Source organism: Lactuca sativa, chromosome 1 (assembly GCF_002870075.4).
Source record: "Lactuca sativa cultivar Salinas chromosome 1, Lsat_Salinas_v11, whole genome shotgun sequence".
In the NCBI taxonomy this organism is placed as follows: Eukaryota; Viridiplantae; Streptophyta; class Magnoliopsida; order Asterales; family Asteraceae; genus Lactuca; species Lactuca sativa.
In genome coordinates this window covers 37,959,699-37,980,096 of record NC_056623.2, presented here as the reverse complement: position 1 = coordinate 37,980,096, position 20,398 = coordinate 37,959,699, and the positions used below count along the sequence as shown (strand labels likewise).

At 41.5% G+C, this 20,398-nt stretch overlaps 1 protein-coding gene across 1 annotated transcript; it reads left to right on the top strand.

Annotated features, from left to right (window-relative positions):
• Positions 1-14,566: 14,566 nt before the first annotated feature.
• On the top strand, positions 14,567-15,028 carry LOC111890660 (uncharacterized). Its single transcript, XM_023887051.1, has 2 exons — positions 14,567-14,917; positions 14,963-15,028. The coding sequence occupies exons 1-2, from the start codon at positions 14,567-14,569 to the stop codon at positions 15,026-15,028; spliced, it is 417 nt and encodes a 138-aa protein (XP_023742819.1).
• Positions 15,029-20,398: the final 5,370 nt, after the last annotated feature.

Here is a 20,398-nt window from a genome sequence, read left to right as displayed (position 1 = left end):
GAGGTTTATATATATATATATATATATATATATATATATATATATATATATATATATACCTTCTTAATGAAGGGTTTTGATAAACTTTTATCATATGTTGTTTGGGGACCAATTCCGCAACATCTTTTGAAAAGATTTCTCCGATTTTATTTTAAAAAGCATAAATTAAATCGGTATTTTCTGGCCAATAAATTAGGGGATGTCACAGCATGCTAGAGTAGACTAGGTATTCTTATTAGGACTAGAGTGGCCTGATATATGATGCCTTAGTCTAGGGGCTTTTGCTGCTAGAAATGTTTGAGAGTGTTTAGATAGCAGCAAGGTGCTTATGAGATATCTGCTTGTGAGTAGCAAATGATTTAACAGAGTAGAGTGCTTGGAAATTTGGGACTCTAGGAGGAGGACTTGGAATGAGTGTCGAGTCGGTGTGGTCGGTAGTATTGGGCCCATACTACCGAAGGCACCGGGTCAGCGCGCAACCCAATTAAGAATCCTTAGGGGTACCAGAAACCAAGTAGGATTGGGGGTATCGAGTGTGTGCACGCTCGAGTGAGACCTTGATATCTTGTGTTGTATTTCCGAGAGGTATCATGGTGGGAACGCGCCACAGACCAGGGACTAGTGGAGGGGGTGTGAGCGACGAGGAGCTCCGCCAGATGATTCATGATGAGGTGGCTGCTGCCATCCGCGCTGAGATTTCAGAGATGTTCGGGTCTATCAAGACCACCCTGATAGAGACATTTGACGAGAGATACGCTGCTCTTTCTGATGCTGCTGTTGTTGCGGCCACTACAGTTGTAACTGCGGCTAGACCGCACGGTGGTGATGCGTTGCTGTTTTGGGAGTTCAGCAACACAAAACCACCAGAGTTTGATGGGACCCGAGACCCGATTGCAGCAATGAGGTGGATTTCATACATTGAGGGGTGTTTCTTTACTTGGTCATCTCCTAAGCATTTGAGAGTCCGGTTCGCGTTGAACCAGCTTCGCTTGGGAGCAAAGGACTGGTGGAAGTTTGTGACGGCGCACTATATGCCTGCTGAGCTTGCTGCAGTGACCTGGGAGAGGTTCACTGCTATGTTTCGAGACAAGTACATTCCCCATGTGGAGAGGGAGCGTTTGGCCCAGGAGTTTTTGACCCTCAAGCAGGGTACTGAGTCTGTCACAGTGATTACGAGGATGTTCCATGAGCGGGCGATGTTCTGCCCAGAGCACGTGTCCTCCGAGCAGGCACGTATGATCTGATATCTGAGCATTTTGAGGAGGGATATACGGGAGTTCGTGACGAACTTAACGTACCAGACATTTTCCGAGCTTCAGGCAAATGCCCGGAAGAGGGAGATAGAGCCGGAGACTCAGGTTAGGGAGGAGGCTGAGTCTCAGGGGAGGGATCGGCGACCGGCGTAGTCTCAGCCGGCAGCCAAGCGGGCTAAGCCCGCTGATTCGAGATCTGGGAGTCAGAAGGGCCGCACTTGTGGCAAGTGCGACAAGGGCCACGAGGGGGTGTGTAGAGCGGGGTCTTGCTACAAATGTGGCAAGGAGGGGCATATGGCCAAGGATTTCCCCAAGGGGTTTGCAGTATGCTTTCACTACAACCAGAGCGGACACCGCAAGGCAGAGTGTCCATAGTTGCAAGGGACAGCCCAGGGAGCACCTCAGGGATCTGCCATTGCTGCTATCAGAGCTGCTGAGAGCCAGGCAGTGAAGGCCGAGGTACCAAAGGCACGAGGGAGAGCCTTTCAGTTGACTGCGGAGGAGGTCTGCGCTACGCTCGACATCGTGGCTGGTATGTATCCTTCCTTGTATTTATTTTGATGTTGGGATATAGTGTTTATTTTATGTTATGCGTAGGTACTTTTCTTGTAAATTCTGTACCGGCCTTGGTGTTATTTGACTCGGGCGCGAGTCGGTCTTTTGTATCTTTGGCTTTTAGTCAGCACATCAGTATTAGTCGAGAGGCGTTGAGTCGACCTCTGAGAGTTTCCATAGCTAACGAGAGGATGGTGTATGCCGCCGAAGTGATCCGAGGATGTGTACTCAAGATTTTCGGCGTCGAGTTTCCGATTGATTTGGTTCCTATTGCGTTGGGGATGTCTGTGTCATCGTGGGTATGGACTGGTTGAGCAGAATAGGAGAGTTTATCGACTGCAAGAGACAGCTGGTGACCATACGAGATCCCAGTGGGGGAGTTTTTATGGTGTATGGCAAGGGTACACGTTCTGGATCAACATTTTCTTCGGCCGCCAGAGCGAGACAGAGTCTACAGCAGGGCTGTAGGGGATTTGTAGCATATGTGATGGATGCGAGGGTTGATTCAGAGAGACCGAGGTCAGTTGATGAGGTCCCGATAGTGCGTGAGTTTTCGGATGTATTTCCAGAAGAGTTTCCGGGTGTGCCTCCGGAGAGGCAGGTAGAGTTCAGTATCGATTTAGTTCCGGGGGCTGCACCTATCGCCAAGGCGCCTTATTGTCTTGCGCCTCCAGAGATGCAGGAGTTATCCTCGCAGCTCCAGGAGCTACTGGGGAAGGTGTTTATTCGGCCGAGCAGTTCGCCATGGGGAGCGCCTATCCTTTTTTTTCAAGAAGAAGGATGGTTCACACCGGATGTGCATTGATTACTGGGAGTTGAACAAGCTAACGGTCAAGAACCGTTACCCGTTACCGAGGATCGACGATTTGTTCGATCAATTGCAGGGGACATCTTGGTTCTCCAAGATCGATTTGAGGTCTGGATATCATCAGGTGAGGGTGCGAGATGAGGACATCCAGAAGACAGCATTTAGGACTCGTTATGGGCATTACGAGTTCGTGGTGATGCCTTTCGGACTCACCAATGCACCGGCGGTGTTCATGGATCTCATGAACAGAGTGTGCAGACCGATGTTGGATCACTCGGTGATCGTGTTCATCGATGACATATTGGTGTATTCGAGATCTAGAGAGCAGCATGAGGAGCATTTGAGGGAAATCCTCAGAGTTCTGAGATCGAAGAGGCTTTATGCCAAATTCTCCAAGTGTGCTTTTTGGTTGTGAGAGGTCCAGTTCCTAGGGCACCTCGTGAACCAGAAAGGGATATTGGTCGACCCGGCCAAGATTGAGGCAGTGATGAGTTGGGAGGTGCCGAGGTCACCTACCAAGATCAGGAGTTTCCTAGGCTTGGCTGGTTATTATCGGAGATTTATTAGGGATTTCTCCAAGATCCCCGTGCCACTCACCAAGTTGACCCGGAAGGGTGGTGCTTTTTCATGGGGTCTAGAGCAGCAGGCCTCCTTCGAGACACTTCGCCAGAGGCTATGCGAAGCTCCAGTGCTAGCCCTTCCGGAGGGGATGGATGACTTCATAGTGTATTGTGACGCGTCGATATCTGGGCTAGGAGCAGTGCTTATGCAGAAGGGTCATGTGATAACATACGCATCGAGGCAGCTGAAGCCTCATGAGATGAGGTATCCCACCCACGATATGGAGTTGGGGGCGGTGGTGTTCGCCCTCAAGATCTGGCGTCACTATCTGTATGGGCTATGGGGTTCGGTGTACCATATACACGGACCACAAGAGCCTGAAGTATCTAATGGATCAACCCAACCTGAATATGCGTCAGAGGAGATGGTTGGATGTGGTGAAGGATTACGATTGTGAGATCCTGTACCACCCGGGGAAGGCTAATGTTGTAGCCGATGCACTGAGCCGAAGGGCGGAGGGCGCCCTGATGCAAGATGTTTGTTTGAGATTGACAGTGATGACTCTGATGTTGGACACTATTCATGGGGCCTAGGCTGAGACCATGAGGCCAGAAAGCCAGAAGAAAGAGCGAGTTGTCGGGCTGGTATCGGAGTTCGTTACTGATGGTCGGGGGCTTATGACATTCCAGGGTCGGATATGGGTACCGTTTGTTGTTGGAACGCATAGCATTTTGATGGAAGAGGCTCATAGATCGAAGTTCTTGATCCATCTCGGGGCCACTAAGATGTATTTGGACCTGAAGAGGGACTATTAGTGGCCCTGTATGAAGAGGGATGTCGCATGGTTTGTAGAAAGATGCTTGACCTGTCGCAGGGTTAAGGCCGAGCACTAGTGTTCACATGGTAAGCTGCAGCCGTTAGAGATTCCCAAGTGGAAATGGGAACATATTACCATGTATTTCATCACCAAATTGCCAAGGACTGCAAGAGGCGTCGATGCAATTTGGGTGATTGTGGACAGGTTGACGAAGAGCGCTCATTTCCTTGCTATCAGTGAGAGCTCTTCCGTGGAGAGGTTGGCAGAGATGTACGTGAAAGAGGTGGTATCGCGGCATGGAGTGCCGATCTCGATTGTCTCAGATCGAGATGTACGTTTCACTTCCAGATTTTGGAAGAAGTTTCATGAGGAATTCGGTACGAGACTGGATTTTAGTATCGCATACCACCCACAGACTGACAGGCAGAGTGAGCGGACGATTCAGACGCTCGAGGACATGCTCCAACCATGTGTGTTGGATTTCGGCGGGAGTTGGGACATGTACTTGCCCTTGACAGAGTTTTCCTAAAACAACAGCCATCATTCGAGCATTGGTATGCCACCCTTTGAGCTGTTGTATGGGAGGAGGTGTCGGACCCCCATTTGCTGGGGAGAGGTAGGGCAGCGTGTGATGGGTAGTACTGAGATCGTGCTTCAGACGATAGAGCAGATTAGCAGGTTAGACAGAGGTTGTTGACCGCTCAGAGTCGTCAGAAGAGTTATGTGGACAGGCGCCGGTCCGAGCTCGAGTTTCAGGTCGGCGACTTCGTGCTCCTTAAGGTCTCTCCTTGGAAAGGAGTGATTCGATTCAGGAAGAGGGGCAAGTTGGTACCCCGATATATTGGTCCTTTCAGGGTGATCGCGAGGGTAGGCAGGGTAGCCTACCATTTGGAGTTACCTGCAGAATTGGATCAGATCCATGACACTTTCCACGTGTCGCAACTGACAAAGTGTATAGCCGACGAGTAGGCAGTGGTGTCATTAGAAGATATTTAGGTGGATGGAGCCTGAACTATATTGAGAGGCCAGTGGCGATTAGGGATCGGAAAATCAAGGTTTTGAGGAGCAAGGAGGTACCTCTGGTGCAGGTCCAGTGGTAGCATTGGAAAGGGTCAGCGTTGACTTGGGAGTCGGAGCGTGAGATGCGGGAGCAACATCCAAAGTTGTTTGTAGAGTGGGACTTTGAGGGCGAAGTCTAATTTTAGTGGGGGAGAATTGTAACACCCGGATTCCCAGGTATATTATTTATTCCTTTATTTTTGGAGGTTGGGGGGGGGGGGGACTCGGCGAGTTGGTGTTCAGACTCGCTGAGTGTGGTCGCGGATTCGTATACGGGTTCACAGCTAGACTCGACGAGATCATGAATGGACTCGACGAGTACACACTGTTTAATGAAACCCTAATTTCCTGGGTTTAGGACCTATTTAAAGGCCCTTAGGGCCGTCATTTGCGGCTACCAAACCCCAGAGAGAAACGCTAAGAGATCTAGAGCATTTGTAAGGAAGGAGAGGCCATTCTTGATAATTTTGTTGGTGTAATTGCAAGAAGGAGGTGACCAAGGCAAGATGAGGCTGAAGGAGGTGCGATTCTGGTGATTTCAGAGTTCACAGACTTCATCTTGAGGTATTTATTCAGACCTTCTTCAGATTGGTGTTGATTCTTAGAGTTAGGGTTTTCTAATCCCTTTAGAGGATGGATATGTGGAGGCATTGGTCCCTTCTCGAGTTTATGCTTTGGATCTAGACTCAAAGAGGTCCAGAGACCTTAACCCTTGGAGCTTTATGAGCTATTTTGGGAGCCATGAACTTAGGATGTTGTTTTTGGGGCTAAATCACCAAGTGAGACCATCTAGATGTTATATGTGTGTCAAGGTCTGAACTTTACATGATTAGCATGCTTGGGAAGGTCAGATCTATGGATTAAAGAAACAGATCTGACCTCAGGAGGTCTATGGAGTTTGTGCATGGCATGAACTCGCCGAGTCCAAAGATCAGACTCAACGAGTAGGGTTAGGGTTTCCGGTAAATCACTCAGTGAGTAGACTTGCCGAGTTAGGGAAATAACTCAGTGAGTCAGAGGGGGATTAGGGGACTGGAGTTCAAGGCGGAACTCGCCGAGTTGAGTCGGGGATTCATGCCAGGTGTGACTCATCGAGTAAGGGGAGGAACTCGACGTGCCAAGCGGAACTAAAGAGTTAGTGGACACGTGTAGACTCGTCGAGTCGCCCAAGTGCACTCGACGAGTCGGCTCAAAGTTTGACCATTGACTTTTGTTAACTTTTAGGGTTGGGTCAACTATGTGGCCTTTAAGCTAAAAGAGGGGAAAAATGGTCTTTTGCCTACTAAGGGTGCCTAGAGAGGGTTGAGTCTAGTCCTGAGAGTTATATTTATGAGAATATTTACTTTATGTGATTAGGCGGAGGCTAGATCATATTTCTACCGAGTCAGAGATTTACCAAGACATCTGAGGTGAGTCTTCTCACTATACTTTACCTAGTGTGGAAACAGAATTATGTGACAGAGTATTTTAGAGTTATATGCCAGAGTAATTGCATGTTATTAGGTTTTGTGGTTTATTGTGATATGTGATATGCAAGATTCAGAGTTTACAGAGTTAGGACCAGTGGGTCCACAGAGTTATGGGACCAAGAGGGTCCCACAGAGACATTCGACCAGAGGGTCAACAGAGTTACAGCCTTGAGTGGATGATATGTGTTTATGTGGTATTTTGGGGAACTCACTAAGCAAATATGCTTACAGTGTTATGTGTGGTGTTTTAGGTACCAACGATGATCGCAGGAAGGCGCCGACATGACTCGTACACACGCACAGTGGAGTTTATATATTTTGATCTTGGGGTTTTGTATTAAGATAATGATGATACAATGTTTTAAAACGTGGATGTGAATGAAATTATATGATTTTTAAAATGTGAAAAATTGTTTAAATTTTTACGGTGTTACACGACTCAACCTAGCCAACTCAGTCAAGGGAAAGTCAACGAGGTTTCCCTCATGTCGTGAGAAGCCTTCTCTCACTTCATGATCCCCAAGCAGATGACCAGAAACGCGATCGAACGCTTCTCAGATCGTGAGAACAGTCTGAGGCTAAAAATCCAACTTTTTATGTTCTCAATCCATTAATCCTTCAATTCTAATTCTTTTAGAAGCTAACAAGGACTCCAAGGGCCAATAAAATTGATTACTTGATGGTCATACATGCCCCATGCATGTCCTACATCCATATTAGCTCAAAATGACAAGAAATGGACCCAAACTCTAACAATATTCATAAATTTTAACCCCACTTCAGATCCATAAGACAAAATCATAGAGATGACTCCATGATCCATAAAGTTGCCAAGTTTATGGATCCCAAGCATGCAATCCAACATAGACATGCAAAAAGGAGCTTAGAACTTAGATCTATCAATTTAAGCTCATAAAGATTGGATCTTGGACACTTATAATGATCCAAAATATGCACAAGATGAAGATGTTGCTGAACCTACACTCTAGAACCTCTTCTTCTTCTTCTTCTTCTATCCACCAAAACACTAAAATGGATCCAAAATCACCAAGATGGATTACGGTTAGGATTTTTCTAAGTTATAGGAAGGTGGAGGCTAACAAATGAACCCTCAAATTGAGTTAAGGGGGCTTAAATATATCGGAAACCCTAAAACTTTTTGGGCTTGGGCTGCAGCAATCCTCACGTCATGAGCCCTTATTGCTCATGTCATGAGCTCAGTCCCAGATACAATCTTCATGCATCCCTCATCACCTCGTGATCCTCCATGCCTCACTTCGTGAGGACCCCTTTTTCTCCAAAAATCCAACCTTTAGACCCTTTGAAACCCTAATTCGATTCATCCAAGAAAATAGATGTTACAGAAACTTACTACATTACGAGTGTTACATGTAGACAATGTATGAAAAATATAGAGTATTAGAAGTAAATTTAATCATGTTGATGCCAAGTGTATATACAGTATGTACTATTTTCTTTCCATTTGATGGATAGTTCTTAACGTATTGTAAATATTTTCCATTTAAAGCTTTGATTCTATGTTTATATCATTAATTATAAGTTATGACGATTTTCTTGTATGTTGCTCACTTTGATTGTCATTCTTTTCTATGAAAATCTCACTAAACGCTTTTATTGTCATACATGTTTATTTATCTATATGAGGCTATGACAACGATTTTATCATAAAGATGCATCAAATGGGTTCTTCACCCCATCCCCTGAAAAGATATATGCATGGTGAGGTTGACTATATATATATATATATATATATATATATATATATATATATATATATATATATATATATATATATATATAGGATTTTACCGTGTTCGATACTTATACCATGGCGATGGGAATCAAGTATGATGAACTTGTCACCACTTATTAACGCCTCTAACTGATCTAGACAATGGCTTATTAGTCCTAAAGGATGATGAGACATAATCTCGACTCCTCGTTTTGTTGCACATAACAAGGAAGTTCAAGCATTCACGGAGCACACAATTTCCTTCCCGATAGTGGACTATGAAGTCTATCTCAATGATAGCCCACCAGATAAAGATGGAGTACAATATAATGTTAAGACATACAACTCTCAAGCCATTATGGTGTATCAAGGTGGAGAGGTTGCTGAAGACGCTGAAAAATCCTAATCTATTATTGTGTTTGAAAGAGGACAATTTGATCAAGACTCCTACAATTCCAAATATGATAGAGAATGTGAAAAAGAGCAGTATGGAGAAGGAAGTCGAGAATAAGGAAATATATAAAAGGGAAATGTGGAGTAGGGGAGTCTGTTGAGGCCATATTATATCCTAAACATATAGATCCATTGTCTTATAACCATACTAAGCTTGTCATGAGGCCATATTATATCCTAAACATATAGATCTTTTGGAGTGTGGATTAGTGTGCTCAAAATCAAATATTGCTTTTTCGATATGTAATTCATTTCCTATTCAGTTTAGCATTTGAGAATAGCTTTAGTTGCTAGATTACAAGAGAATGTCATAGGAAAGTAGAGAAAAACCGAAAGTGGTGATGCTTACTATATGGTGGATGATTTGGAGATTCATAAATAATATTGTGTTTGACTCTTTCACATTGCAGAAAAACACAATTTTGATAATATTGTTTTAATTTCCTTTTCTTGATTTAATCATTGATACTTAAAAAATATAATATGGAATGATTGGTTAAAAGCTTTTCCGTAATTTCCATTCTAACAATTTGTTAGAAGTATGTTTTTATAAAATTTTGTTGTTTGAAAAAGGAATACTCAAAAGAGATGTTGCTATAAATTGTAAATTAGTAATAAAAAATTATAATAAGTATTAGATAAGAACAAAGTAGTCATTAATCATTATATGTGAATCAGAGACATATCCTAGAAAAAAACATGAGGATGATATTGGGATAAAAAAACATTAGGCTTAAGGTGTAACTTGGAATTTATGCATACCATGAAAACCAGTTATCTAATATACCTTAAAAATAATAATTAAATTTATAAAGAAAGAGGCCAATACAATGGTTTAAATTATCCATGTTAATTTTTACTTGATATGAACTATTATGTTAATCATATTTAATCACACATTTAAAATTGCAAAGAGATCATGTTTGATATGGAACTTTTAAAAACTTTTAGCTTTTTACTTTTAATAGAAAGCTTAAAAAGCTTGGCAAAAAAGCTTTGTTTAGTAACATGAGTTATAGATTTTGGTTTCTATGTAATATAACACATATAAAAAACTAAAAACAAATGTTTATGAACATTTTTCACAAATAAAATCTACATATTCTAGCTTCCAGTTTTTACCAGCTAGTTTTTCAAACATACCAATATCCTCCTTTTGTCGGTGACAAAATTTATGGTCAAATAGATGTAACCGACAAAATTGATGGTCAGATAGATGTAGATGGCTTAGTTGAGCTTAAATATTTTTTGGTTAGTTTTTGTAAATATTTGTCAATATTAGTGTATCAATATAACAAAAGTTATTATAGTAATTAAGTTATTGTATTTCAATAATAATCTTACTTTTTGTTAAAATAATTTAATTTGTATGTATCAAAAATACACTAATGTATGAGTTTCAACCCATTTAATCAATTTTCTTTTAACTAAATCTTTTGATTTTATTAGTTGATCATCAAGTATAAATAAATTAAATACCACTCAAATATATTTGTATCTAGTCTTATTTGATTCATCTGTAACCATTAACCATAGTCAATGACGCCCGATTCTTGTCTATCTATCTCCTTCCTTTCAAGATCTCCAAGTAGCTATTGTCATAATGCAGATTTGGTCGTATCTTTGGTTACTGTACGTTTTTCTCTATTGTTTTACTTAGTCTACAAAACTGAATAAGTCCAAGCCATGCTGGTTAGTGGTCGCATGTTTTCATTCTTATAGGTAGACTGTTTCTTTGTTTTATGCATTTTCCTTTTCTTAGTTTAAAAGAGGCAAAAGTGTATGTATTGTGTGTGTGTTATCTTCTTAAAAAATGAATAAATGGTGTGCAGACTTTGCCTCTATTTTGTGTATTCTTTTACTTTCCTGTCATTAGCCTTTGTGTATTTCTTTTACCCACTGTGTAAACCAACATCTGGTAACAGAGCACAACCTGGTGCATGCCCAATTATCAACCTCGTGTGTTAGAGATGACAAAAAACAACAACAAAAACGAGAAGGAGCGACATATCACACTCCACTACCCTATGCTATCAAGAAACTATTATGTTGCTTGGGATATAAAAATAAAGGTGTTCATGCAAGCTCAAGGAGTTTGGGATGCAGTTGAGCCCAGAACAACAAATACAGTGGTAAAGGTGAAGAAAGACAAGATGGCTTTGGCAACCATCTACCAAGGCATTCTAGAAGACATATTATTGTCATTGGCGGAGAATCAAACAACAAAAGAATCATGGGATGCATTGAAGACAAGGTTTTTAGGGGCAGATAGAGTAAGGATAGAAAGAATTCAGACTTTGAAGGCGGAGTTTGAAGCTTTGAGCATGAAAGATAGTGTGGTTGTAGATGAATTCGATATGAAAGTGAATAACACTGTGAGTTACATTCGTACCTTGGTTGAAATTTTTGAAGAGTCGTGTGTGGTGACGAAACTACTATAGGCGGTGCCATCTAAATTCCTTCAGATTGCTTCAACACTTCAACAATTTGGTGATTTGGAATGGATAACAGTTGAGGAGGTGATAGGAAGGTTAAAAGCTCATGAAGAAAGAATGGTTGTAAGGGTGAAACTGATGACATGAAGCTCCTTTTGACTCATTCAGGAATAGTCTGAAAGAAGCAAGAAGAAGGCAGAAGAAGACTCCAAATCTACTCACAAAGGAAAACATGGTGGAGGCTCACGAGGACTGGGTGGAGGTCGTAGCAGAGGTGGTAATCAAGGTGGTTGTGGTGGTCATGGAAGAAGTGGTTTAGATCATCATAAATAAGATAAACGTGGCCCATCAAGTAGTCAAGATAAGAGTGGTGTGCAGTGCTACAGTTTCCAGGAATATGGTCACTACGTTGCTGAATGCAAGAATCCAAGGAGTAAGAGAAATCAAGTGAAAAACTTGATTCAATACCACATTGACAATGAACTAGAACTCCTTCTGTCATCCTTTGATGGAAGTGAAGAGACAGGATAAGTCTTCTTGAATGAAGAAAATGTAAACCCACCATTGAAGACTAGGTTAGATGAAGTGAAACAATCAAGCATGTGGTATCTTGATACAAGGGCCATCAACCACATGACTGGTGACAAGTGTAAGTTTCGTGAAGTAAACAAAAGGATTCAAGGATATGTGAAGTTTAGGAATGAATCTAAAGTCATAATTGTAGGAAGAGGTACAATTTTTTTTCAATGCAAGAGTAGAGAATATCATAAGCTTGACGAAGTCTATTATATCCCAGACCTATGTAGCAATATAATAAGTCTGAGACAACTGGCAGAATGTGGGTATGAAATTAGAATAAAGGATTTGTTTTTATGGGTCCATGAAATTGCTAGAAGGCTGTTGATGATGGTCCAAAGGTCTCCAAGTCAACTCTACAAGATCGAGTTAAAAGAGTCAAGTCAATGTGCTTAATTGCTGAAATTAGTGAACCAACGTGGCTTTGGCACTCTAGGATGGGACATGTCAATTTTCATTCACTAAAATTCATGTATGATAAGAAGTTAGTTGAAAGAATGCCAAAGATACTTATCCCTAAACAGCCTTGCGAATGTAGTTTAGTAGGAAAGCAATCACGAAATTCCTACCCTTAATACGCAAACTACAGGGAAAAGAAAAAAAATTAGAGCTTATACATGGTGACTTGTGTGGACCGGTCTCACCTCCTACACCTGCTGGAAACAAGTACTTCATGCTACTTGTTGATGATTAAAGTAGAGTGATGTGGGTTTATTTAATGAAAACAAAAGATGAAGCCTTCCAAGTATTTAAGAACTTAGAACGGATCGTGGTGGTGAATTCCCTTCAAATCAATTCACCACATACTGCAACAAAACAGATCTGGATCGCCATTACACTTCACTATACTCTCCACAACATAATGGGGTTGTGGAGAGATGAAATAGAACTGTTCTAGATATGGTTAGAAGTTGCTTGAAATCCATGAAAGTGCCAGATGTGTTGTGGGTAGAGGCAGTAAGTCACGTTCTGTATGTTTTGAATAGAGTCAACACAAAAGCATTTAAAGACACTACACTGTATGAAGTATGAATGGCTAGAAAGCCACATGTAGAACATCTCAGGGTGTTTGGGTGTGTTGGGCACATGATAGTGTCCAAGATTCACTTAAAGAAGTTAGATGATAGAAGCATGAAAGTCGTTCATCTTGGAGTAGAAAGAGGTACGAAAGCATATAGGGTATTGGACCCAGAAACTGGTTTAGTTTATGTGAGTAGGAACGCGTTTTTTTGAAGAAAATAAAATTTGGCCATGGGAGATGACAAGAAAGATCTGAGTTGTTCAAGGAATGATGTTCACGGTGGAAGGATACAACGAATAGAACTTTAAAATAGAGGGCATAATACCTAATAAACCCGATCAGTCAAATGTTGGACTTTATCAAAATAGTCCAACATTAACTAAGAGTTGGCCATTTAATGAAGACATGTCATAGCCCTTTAATAATCTAGTGCAACCCACTACTCCTCAAATAGAATTACACACAAGCCCACAAAACACTCCATAATTGGACGTATCCCTTCCACATACCCCGACGTCGTCAATTGGGTCTTCGGGCACAACTTCTAGCTCCACAGGTGGAGGCGCTCCCAAACGATATTGATTGCTAACTAATCTATATGAAAATACTGATCAATTACTGTTGATTCAAGACAGTGAAAAGCCGTCTTCGTATGTGGAAGCAAGCAAGAAAGTCGAATGGGCCGAAGCCATGAAATCAGAGCTTGGCTTAATTAAAAGAAACAAGACATGGAATTTGGTTGAACTACCTAAATATCGAAAGGATATAGGGATAAAATGGGATTTCAAGGTGAAGAAAGACCCAAAGGGGAAATAGTGAAGCATAAGGAGATTGGTAGCAAGATGGTATGTTCAAAAACCGGGGATAGACTATGACGATGTCTTTGCACCCGTAGCCATACTAGAAACTGTACTTGTAATACTCGATCTTACAGGAACAAACAGATTGATTGTGCACCATCCAGATGTGAAATCAGCCTTTCTGAATGGGAAGTTAGAGAAAGAAGTTTAACTATCCCAACCAGAAGGATTTGAGATAAGAGGTCAACTAAACAAGGGTTTTAAACTGAAGAAGGCTCTCTATGGGCTGAAGCAAGCGCCTAGAGCCTAGATGACATGCTTAGACAAATACTTGAAAAAATTGAAATTTTTTGGATTCTCTCAAGAATACTTTGTGTACACTCGAAAAAAAGCTGGTAAAATCTTAATTGTTGCAGTATATGTAGATGACCTGCTTGTGACATGAAATTGCAATGTGGAAGTGAAACTCTTCAAGAAACACACGAATAAAATGTTCGAGATGAATGATTTGGGGTTATTAAATTATTACTTTGGAATAGAGGTGAGTCAACATGAAGGTAGAATTTCGTTAAGGAAAGGTACCTATGCAAAGAATATCCTAGCCAAGACCAACATGGCTGAATGCAACCCCACCAAATGGTCGATGGAACATATATCACAACTGACCAAAGATGAAGACAAAGAGCTGGTGAATCTAACTGAGTATAGAAGAGTAGTGGGAAGTTTGAGGTAGTTAACCTATACCCGTCCCGATTTGTCCTTTGCAATTGGCGTAGTTAGTCGGTTCATGGAGAGACGAACCACAAAGCATCTCCAAGCTGTGAAAGGAATTCTTAGATATGTGAAAGGTACCCTGGATTATTGTTTATTCTACTCCACAGGGAAGGATAGAAGAAGTACATGTGGTATGGCGTTCTACATCAATGGAAACCTTGTCACATGGGCATCTCAGAAACAATGATGTGTAGCTTTATCATCGTGTGAAGCAAAGTTCATGGCTTCCACAATGGCAACCTGCCAAGCGATATGGATGTGTTGCCTTCTTGCAGAGATAACCAGACAACAAGTAGCCCCTACAACTTTACATGTTGATAACAAGTCAATGTTGGATCTCATGAAAAATTATGTGTTTCACGGACTAAGAAAATACACCGATGCTCTATTTCACTTTATTAAGGAGTGTGTAGAGAATGCAGAAGTAAGAGTGACTGATGCTTACAACAAAGAACAAAGATCTGACATACTCACAAAAACAATGGCACAAGTGAAGCATAAAGAAATGCGGGAGCTGATTGGAATCGAACAGGCACCAAACTCTGGAGTAGGGGGAGAATATTGTCACAATCCAGATTTGGTGGTATCTTTTTGTTATTACACGTTTTTTATCTATTGTTTTACTTAGTCTACAAGATTGAATAAATCCAAGCCATGTTGGCTAGTGGTCCCCTATTTTCATGCTTGTAGGTAGACCGTTTCCTTGTTTTATGCACTTTCTCTTTCTTAGTTTAAAATAGGAAAAAAATGTAAGTATTGTATGTGTGTTCTCTTCCCAAAAAGTGAATAAAAGGTGTGCAAACTTTGCCTCTGTTTTGTGCATCCTTTTACTTTCCAGTAATGTCCCAAAATTTAAGGCCAAAAATTTCATTTTAATAATAATAAAACCATCATCCAAAACATGTTTATAAAACTATAAAAGAAAATAAGAGTATGTCCATAATCAACCAAGTACATCAATTAAAAAAATGCAGAATAGTGTGGTGTGTGCGATGCGATCATCCTGAGCCCTTCCCCTTCGATCCAAAAGTACCTAAAACATGAACTGAAAAACGTAAGCACAAAGCTTTGTGAGTTCCCTAAGATGCCTCATTCCATACCAACGAACATACAGTGGGGCATACCCAACAACTGTCGGGCCCCGCTCGACATCGAGCCCCGTTCAGAACAGGTCTGTCAATAGCATCAAATAGGCTCTGCCTCATCAAATTCATCAAGCCCCGCCTGGCATTGGGCCCCACCCGATATACATATCACATACTACACATGCAAGAGCCACACAGACAACTAGCATCCTAATGATAATAAATCATGGGTCATAATTGTTGCCTTCGTCCCGCTAAACACTATGAGCTAACACACCTCAAACTACTGGAAAATAGATAAATGCTAGGACTGTTGATTTAGAAAGTCTCTGCGCTAAACAGTCAAACAATACCCTAATTAAGAATTAGGTCAATTTCATAACCGTGGTCCCTAACCCAACACCCTCAACCTATAGGGTAAAAAGAGTATCCTACCTTTTCCCTTATTTGGCCTAACTTGCTTGGCCCAATAACCCTTTAGTGGTCCAAGGCCCAATACTGGCCCAACCCATAATCCTAAAGTCCAATATGACCCAACAGATAAGAGGCCTAAAATCCAGTTAAGGATCGAATTCCAAAGGAAGTCCAAGTCCAAAAGAAGGCCCAAAACGAAAAGAACCCAACCACAACGTATGCCCTGCGTACCCTTCGTACGCACCACATACTCATGTTGACTCGAGCTTTGGCCTGCTAACCCAGTACGCGCATCGTAAAATGGAGTACTCTTGATGAATTGGACAAAGTCCCAAACTCCAACTTAGGGTCTTATTCCCTTAATACCGTCTTGTATAACTTCATAACTAAGTCTTGTGGAACGTCTTGATCCATAAAGTCGTGAACTTGGAGCCTTTTCATGGCTCAAAGGAACCCAAACCTTAATTTTAGAATTCTATTTTCACCAAATGGACCTAAACACTTGCATGATTGATCCACAACCATCAAGATGATAACTTTATGGATTAGGGACCTTAGAAACATCGAGAGATGCAACTCCTAACTTTTGGAGTGGAAGGAAAGTACTAGATCTCCTCATAGGACCAAAAAGGGACCAAAACCTCATAGAGTAGATCTAAGCATACAAAAAGCAAGTTCCATGATTTATACCTCAATGAAGCTAGAAATGGTGTGAGAATACTGGATCTACAAGGTCTCCTTTTATCAAGGCTCCTTCTTCCAAGCTCCTCTCCTTTAAATCTTACCAACACACTAAAAACACATACAATGGGGTCAATTCTCTCAAGAGGGGTTAGGGTTTTGAAATGGGACTCAAAGGGCTATGGAGGCTAAGAAATGAGAGGATCAAGGTTCATTAAGTTGTTGAAATAGGGTCCAAAACCAAAATTTTAGGGTTTGTCCCCTGCATGCGTAAGCCCCGCATACGAGGAGTACCCCCCGCATACTATGAGTTTTCCGGAAATGGAAAAAATGCCCCCTAGGAACCAAATCTGCAAAGTATTTACATAACAAGGGTCAAAATGAAAATTAACTTCAATCGATTTTTACAATTCTCTCCCACTTGAATCAGACTTCGTCCTCGAAGTCCGCTGCCACAAATAACTTTGGTTAATGTTCCCTCATCTCGTCCTCAGGCTCTCATGTCCATTCAGACCCCTTCCGGTGCTGCCACTGCACATTCACTAACTCTACAACCTTGTTCCTCAAGGTTTTCATTTTCTTGTCAAGGATGGAAATTGGTCTCTCAATATAGAAAAAACTATAAAATTGGTCCCTGTGGTCTTCTAAAAACTTTGGATAGGGTCCAAAAAGTTTTCAAGTTGCATCGAAGGTCCAAAATCAAAAACTTTCTTTGGTTTTAGTCCCTTAAAGACTTAAAATGACTTTTAAGCCCTTTTAATTTCTTTTTAAAATTTTCTTTATTTATTTTAATTGTTTTATAATAGTAAAAAAAAGAAATGAGCCCTACAAGCTACAACACCCTGACTCATTTCTTTCTCCCTCTTTCACTCATCAAAAAGTCATCGACGTCAAAATTGCTCTCCATTCTCACTCACTTTTCCCGTCTAGAAGCCCTAACGTTGCCGCCCTAATGTCGCCGTCGACCGCCCAAATTTCCCGCCGCCCTTCCCCATCTCCTTCTTGAACCAATGGATTCACGTCTTGATGATTGAAACCTGCCATCACGAAACCTCGATGGTAAAACCCCATTGTCATACATCTGCAAGTTTTCTGTCATTTCTTCTTCAAGAATCTACCTCCCAACCCCATTGTCGACATCCTCCTATCAATTGTGCAGCCTCCTGATGAGTGAACCCCACTACAGGTTTCCTAAACACAGCTCCGATGAAACCCCTTCCCCTTCAGGAGGTCAAATTAAACTTTGAACTATGTATCGCCTTTCTGGAGAAGTTTTTCAGGTTCGGTGAAAATCTAATTTGCATAGAGAAATAAGATGATCACATTAGATCAAAAGAAAAAGAAATTTGATGTGTGTAACAGAGAAAAAGAGGTAAGTTTCGATTTGAAATCAGATGCAATGTGTTTTGGGTTTTGCGGATTCCAATTTTGGAACTAGAAAGTAGATTCTAGGTAGGGTGATTGAATGGTGAGGAGAGAGGGAAGCAAATATCAGGTTGGTCAATGGTGCTCGAGTTTTGAGGAGTTACCAATGGTGGGTTATGTTCACTGGTGTCAAAAAACCACCACCCACTATATTCTAATACCACACAAGTCAATCGAGTAGAGGTTATGGAGTTAATGTTCCTTCATTCTTTTGCTGATGAGGGAGAGATAAATTAGGATGAGACCAGATGCAAGATTATTGGAGAAACCTCAAGTTTTGAGAGTTACCAACGGTGCGTATGTATGTGTAATTTTCAAGTTTCAGATTGAAATTTGAAACTGGGTTTTATATACAATCACAAATATAAAAAACGAAGAAACAAGTGTCTGTGTGTGAAATATGTCTGTGGGTTTTGAAGAGAAAAAGGAGGGGTGAACGATAACATACATCGGAGGATGGGATACGTTGGAGATGTTCTAGCCTTTTCGGTTTGATCGCCTGTGAGTATGTGTTTGTGTGTGAGAGAAGGAAAGTTTTACCTATTTTCTTTTTATTATTATTAATATTATTGTTATTGAAATGTTAATAAAATGTAAAAAATGTAAAAGTAAATAAATAAGGGTACAACCGTCTTTTTAAGTTTTTTTTGGACTAAAATCGCAGGAATTTCTTGATTTTGGACCTTCCATGCAAGTTAAAAACTTTTGGACCCTATCCAAAGTTTTTTACAAATCACAAGGACCAATTTTACAGTTTTGTCCTTAATATATTACATGTGATCATCCACCTGAAGATCCTCTAATGGAACCATCGCAGAATCATCAACCAAACATTTCCGCAGCTGAGAAATGTTAAACGTGCTATGGATCTGACTAATCTCCTCGGGAAGATCCAAACGATAAGCAACCTGGGCCAAAACCCTGAAAGAACTGATGTACCTGGGGCCCAACTTGCCCCTCTTCCTGAATTGAATGACACCTTTCCAAGGAGACACCTTATTGAGAACCATATCCTCAACCTAAAACTCTAGGTCAGATCAGCGCTTGTTGGCATAACTCTGCTGCTGACTCTAAGCTGTCTAAAGTCTACTCCGAACCTGTTAAATCAAATTGGTGGTCTAGAGTACGACTTTAGTAGCCCCCCCCCCTCATGAATCGCTGCCCGACCTCACCCCAACATATCAGGGTCATGCATTTCCTCCCATAGAGCATCTCAAATGGAGGTTGATCAATGCTGATGTGATAACTGTTGTTGTACAAAAACTCCACCAAAGGGAGATACATATCCCAACTCCCACCAAAATCCAATACATATGCCTGAAGCATATCCTCCAAGGTCTGGATAATCCGCTCATTATTTTTGTTAGTTTGTGGGTGGAAAGTCGTGTTGAAATGTAGACGAGTAACCAAGTCCTCGTGAAACCTATTCCGGAACTTGGAAGTAAACCAGACATCCTTGTCTGAAACCATTAAAACCAGCACCCCATGCCGTGCCACAACCACCCTGATGTAAATGTCGGCCAACTTCTCCGTCGAAATAATCTCCAGGATTGGAATGAAATGTGCGTTCTTGTTCAATCGATCCATGATGACCCATATTGAATACACTCTGCGCGCTTTCCGTGACAACTTCGTGATGAAATCCATAATAATCTCTTCCCATTTTCCAAATAGGAATGTCTAACAACCGCATCTTTTCATGAGGTCACTGATGTTCAGCCTTGAATTTCCTGCAAGTCAAGCACATCTCTACATACCAAGCTACATCCCGCTTCAGACATGGCCACTAGTATTCAGGACGGAGATCTCTATACATCTTTTCAATCTGGGATGAATAATGAATCTTAACTTGTGCGCCTCTTCCATCAAAACCTGTCGTGCACCACCCCAGTACGGAACCCACACTCTCCGATGAAAGGTCAAAACCCCCCAACTATCATAATCGTAGGAAGCCACCTGACCCATAATATGCTCACTCTTTTGGTGCTCTTCCTTCATAGCCTCAATCTGAGCATCTCGGGTTTGCTTCAAGAGTGGAGTAATAACTGTCATCCTCAAACACATATCTATGATTGGAGCCATGACAGCCTTGTGGCTGAGAGCATCGGCCATCACGTTGGTCTTCCCGAAATAATAAAGGATCTCACAATCATAATCCTTTACCACATCCAGCCACCTATGTTGCCTCATGTTCTAATTTGGCTGATCTATCAAATACCTCAGGCTATTGTGATCCGTGTAGATAGTACAACGGACCCCATAGAGGCAATACCACTAAATCTTGAGGATGAACACCACAAATCCCAGCTCCAAAATCATGAGAAGGATGTTTTGCCTCACGAGGCTTCAACTGCCTCAAAGGGTAAGCGATAATGTGACACCTCTACGTCAGAACTGCACCCAAACCTGTGATCGAAGCATCACAGTAAACCATAAAATCCTCATACCCTCTGGGAGGG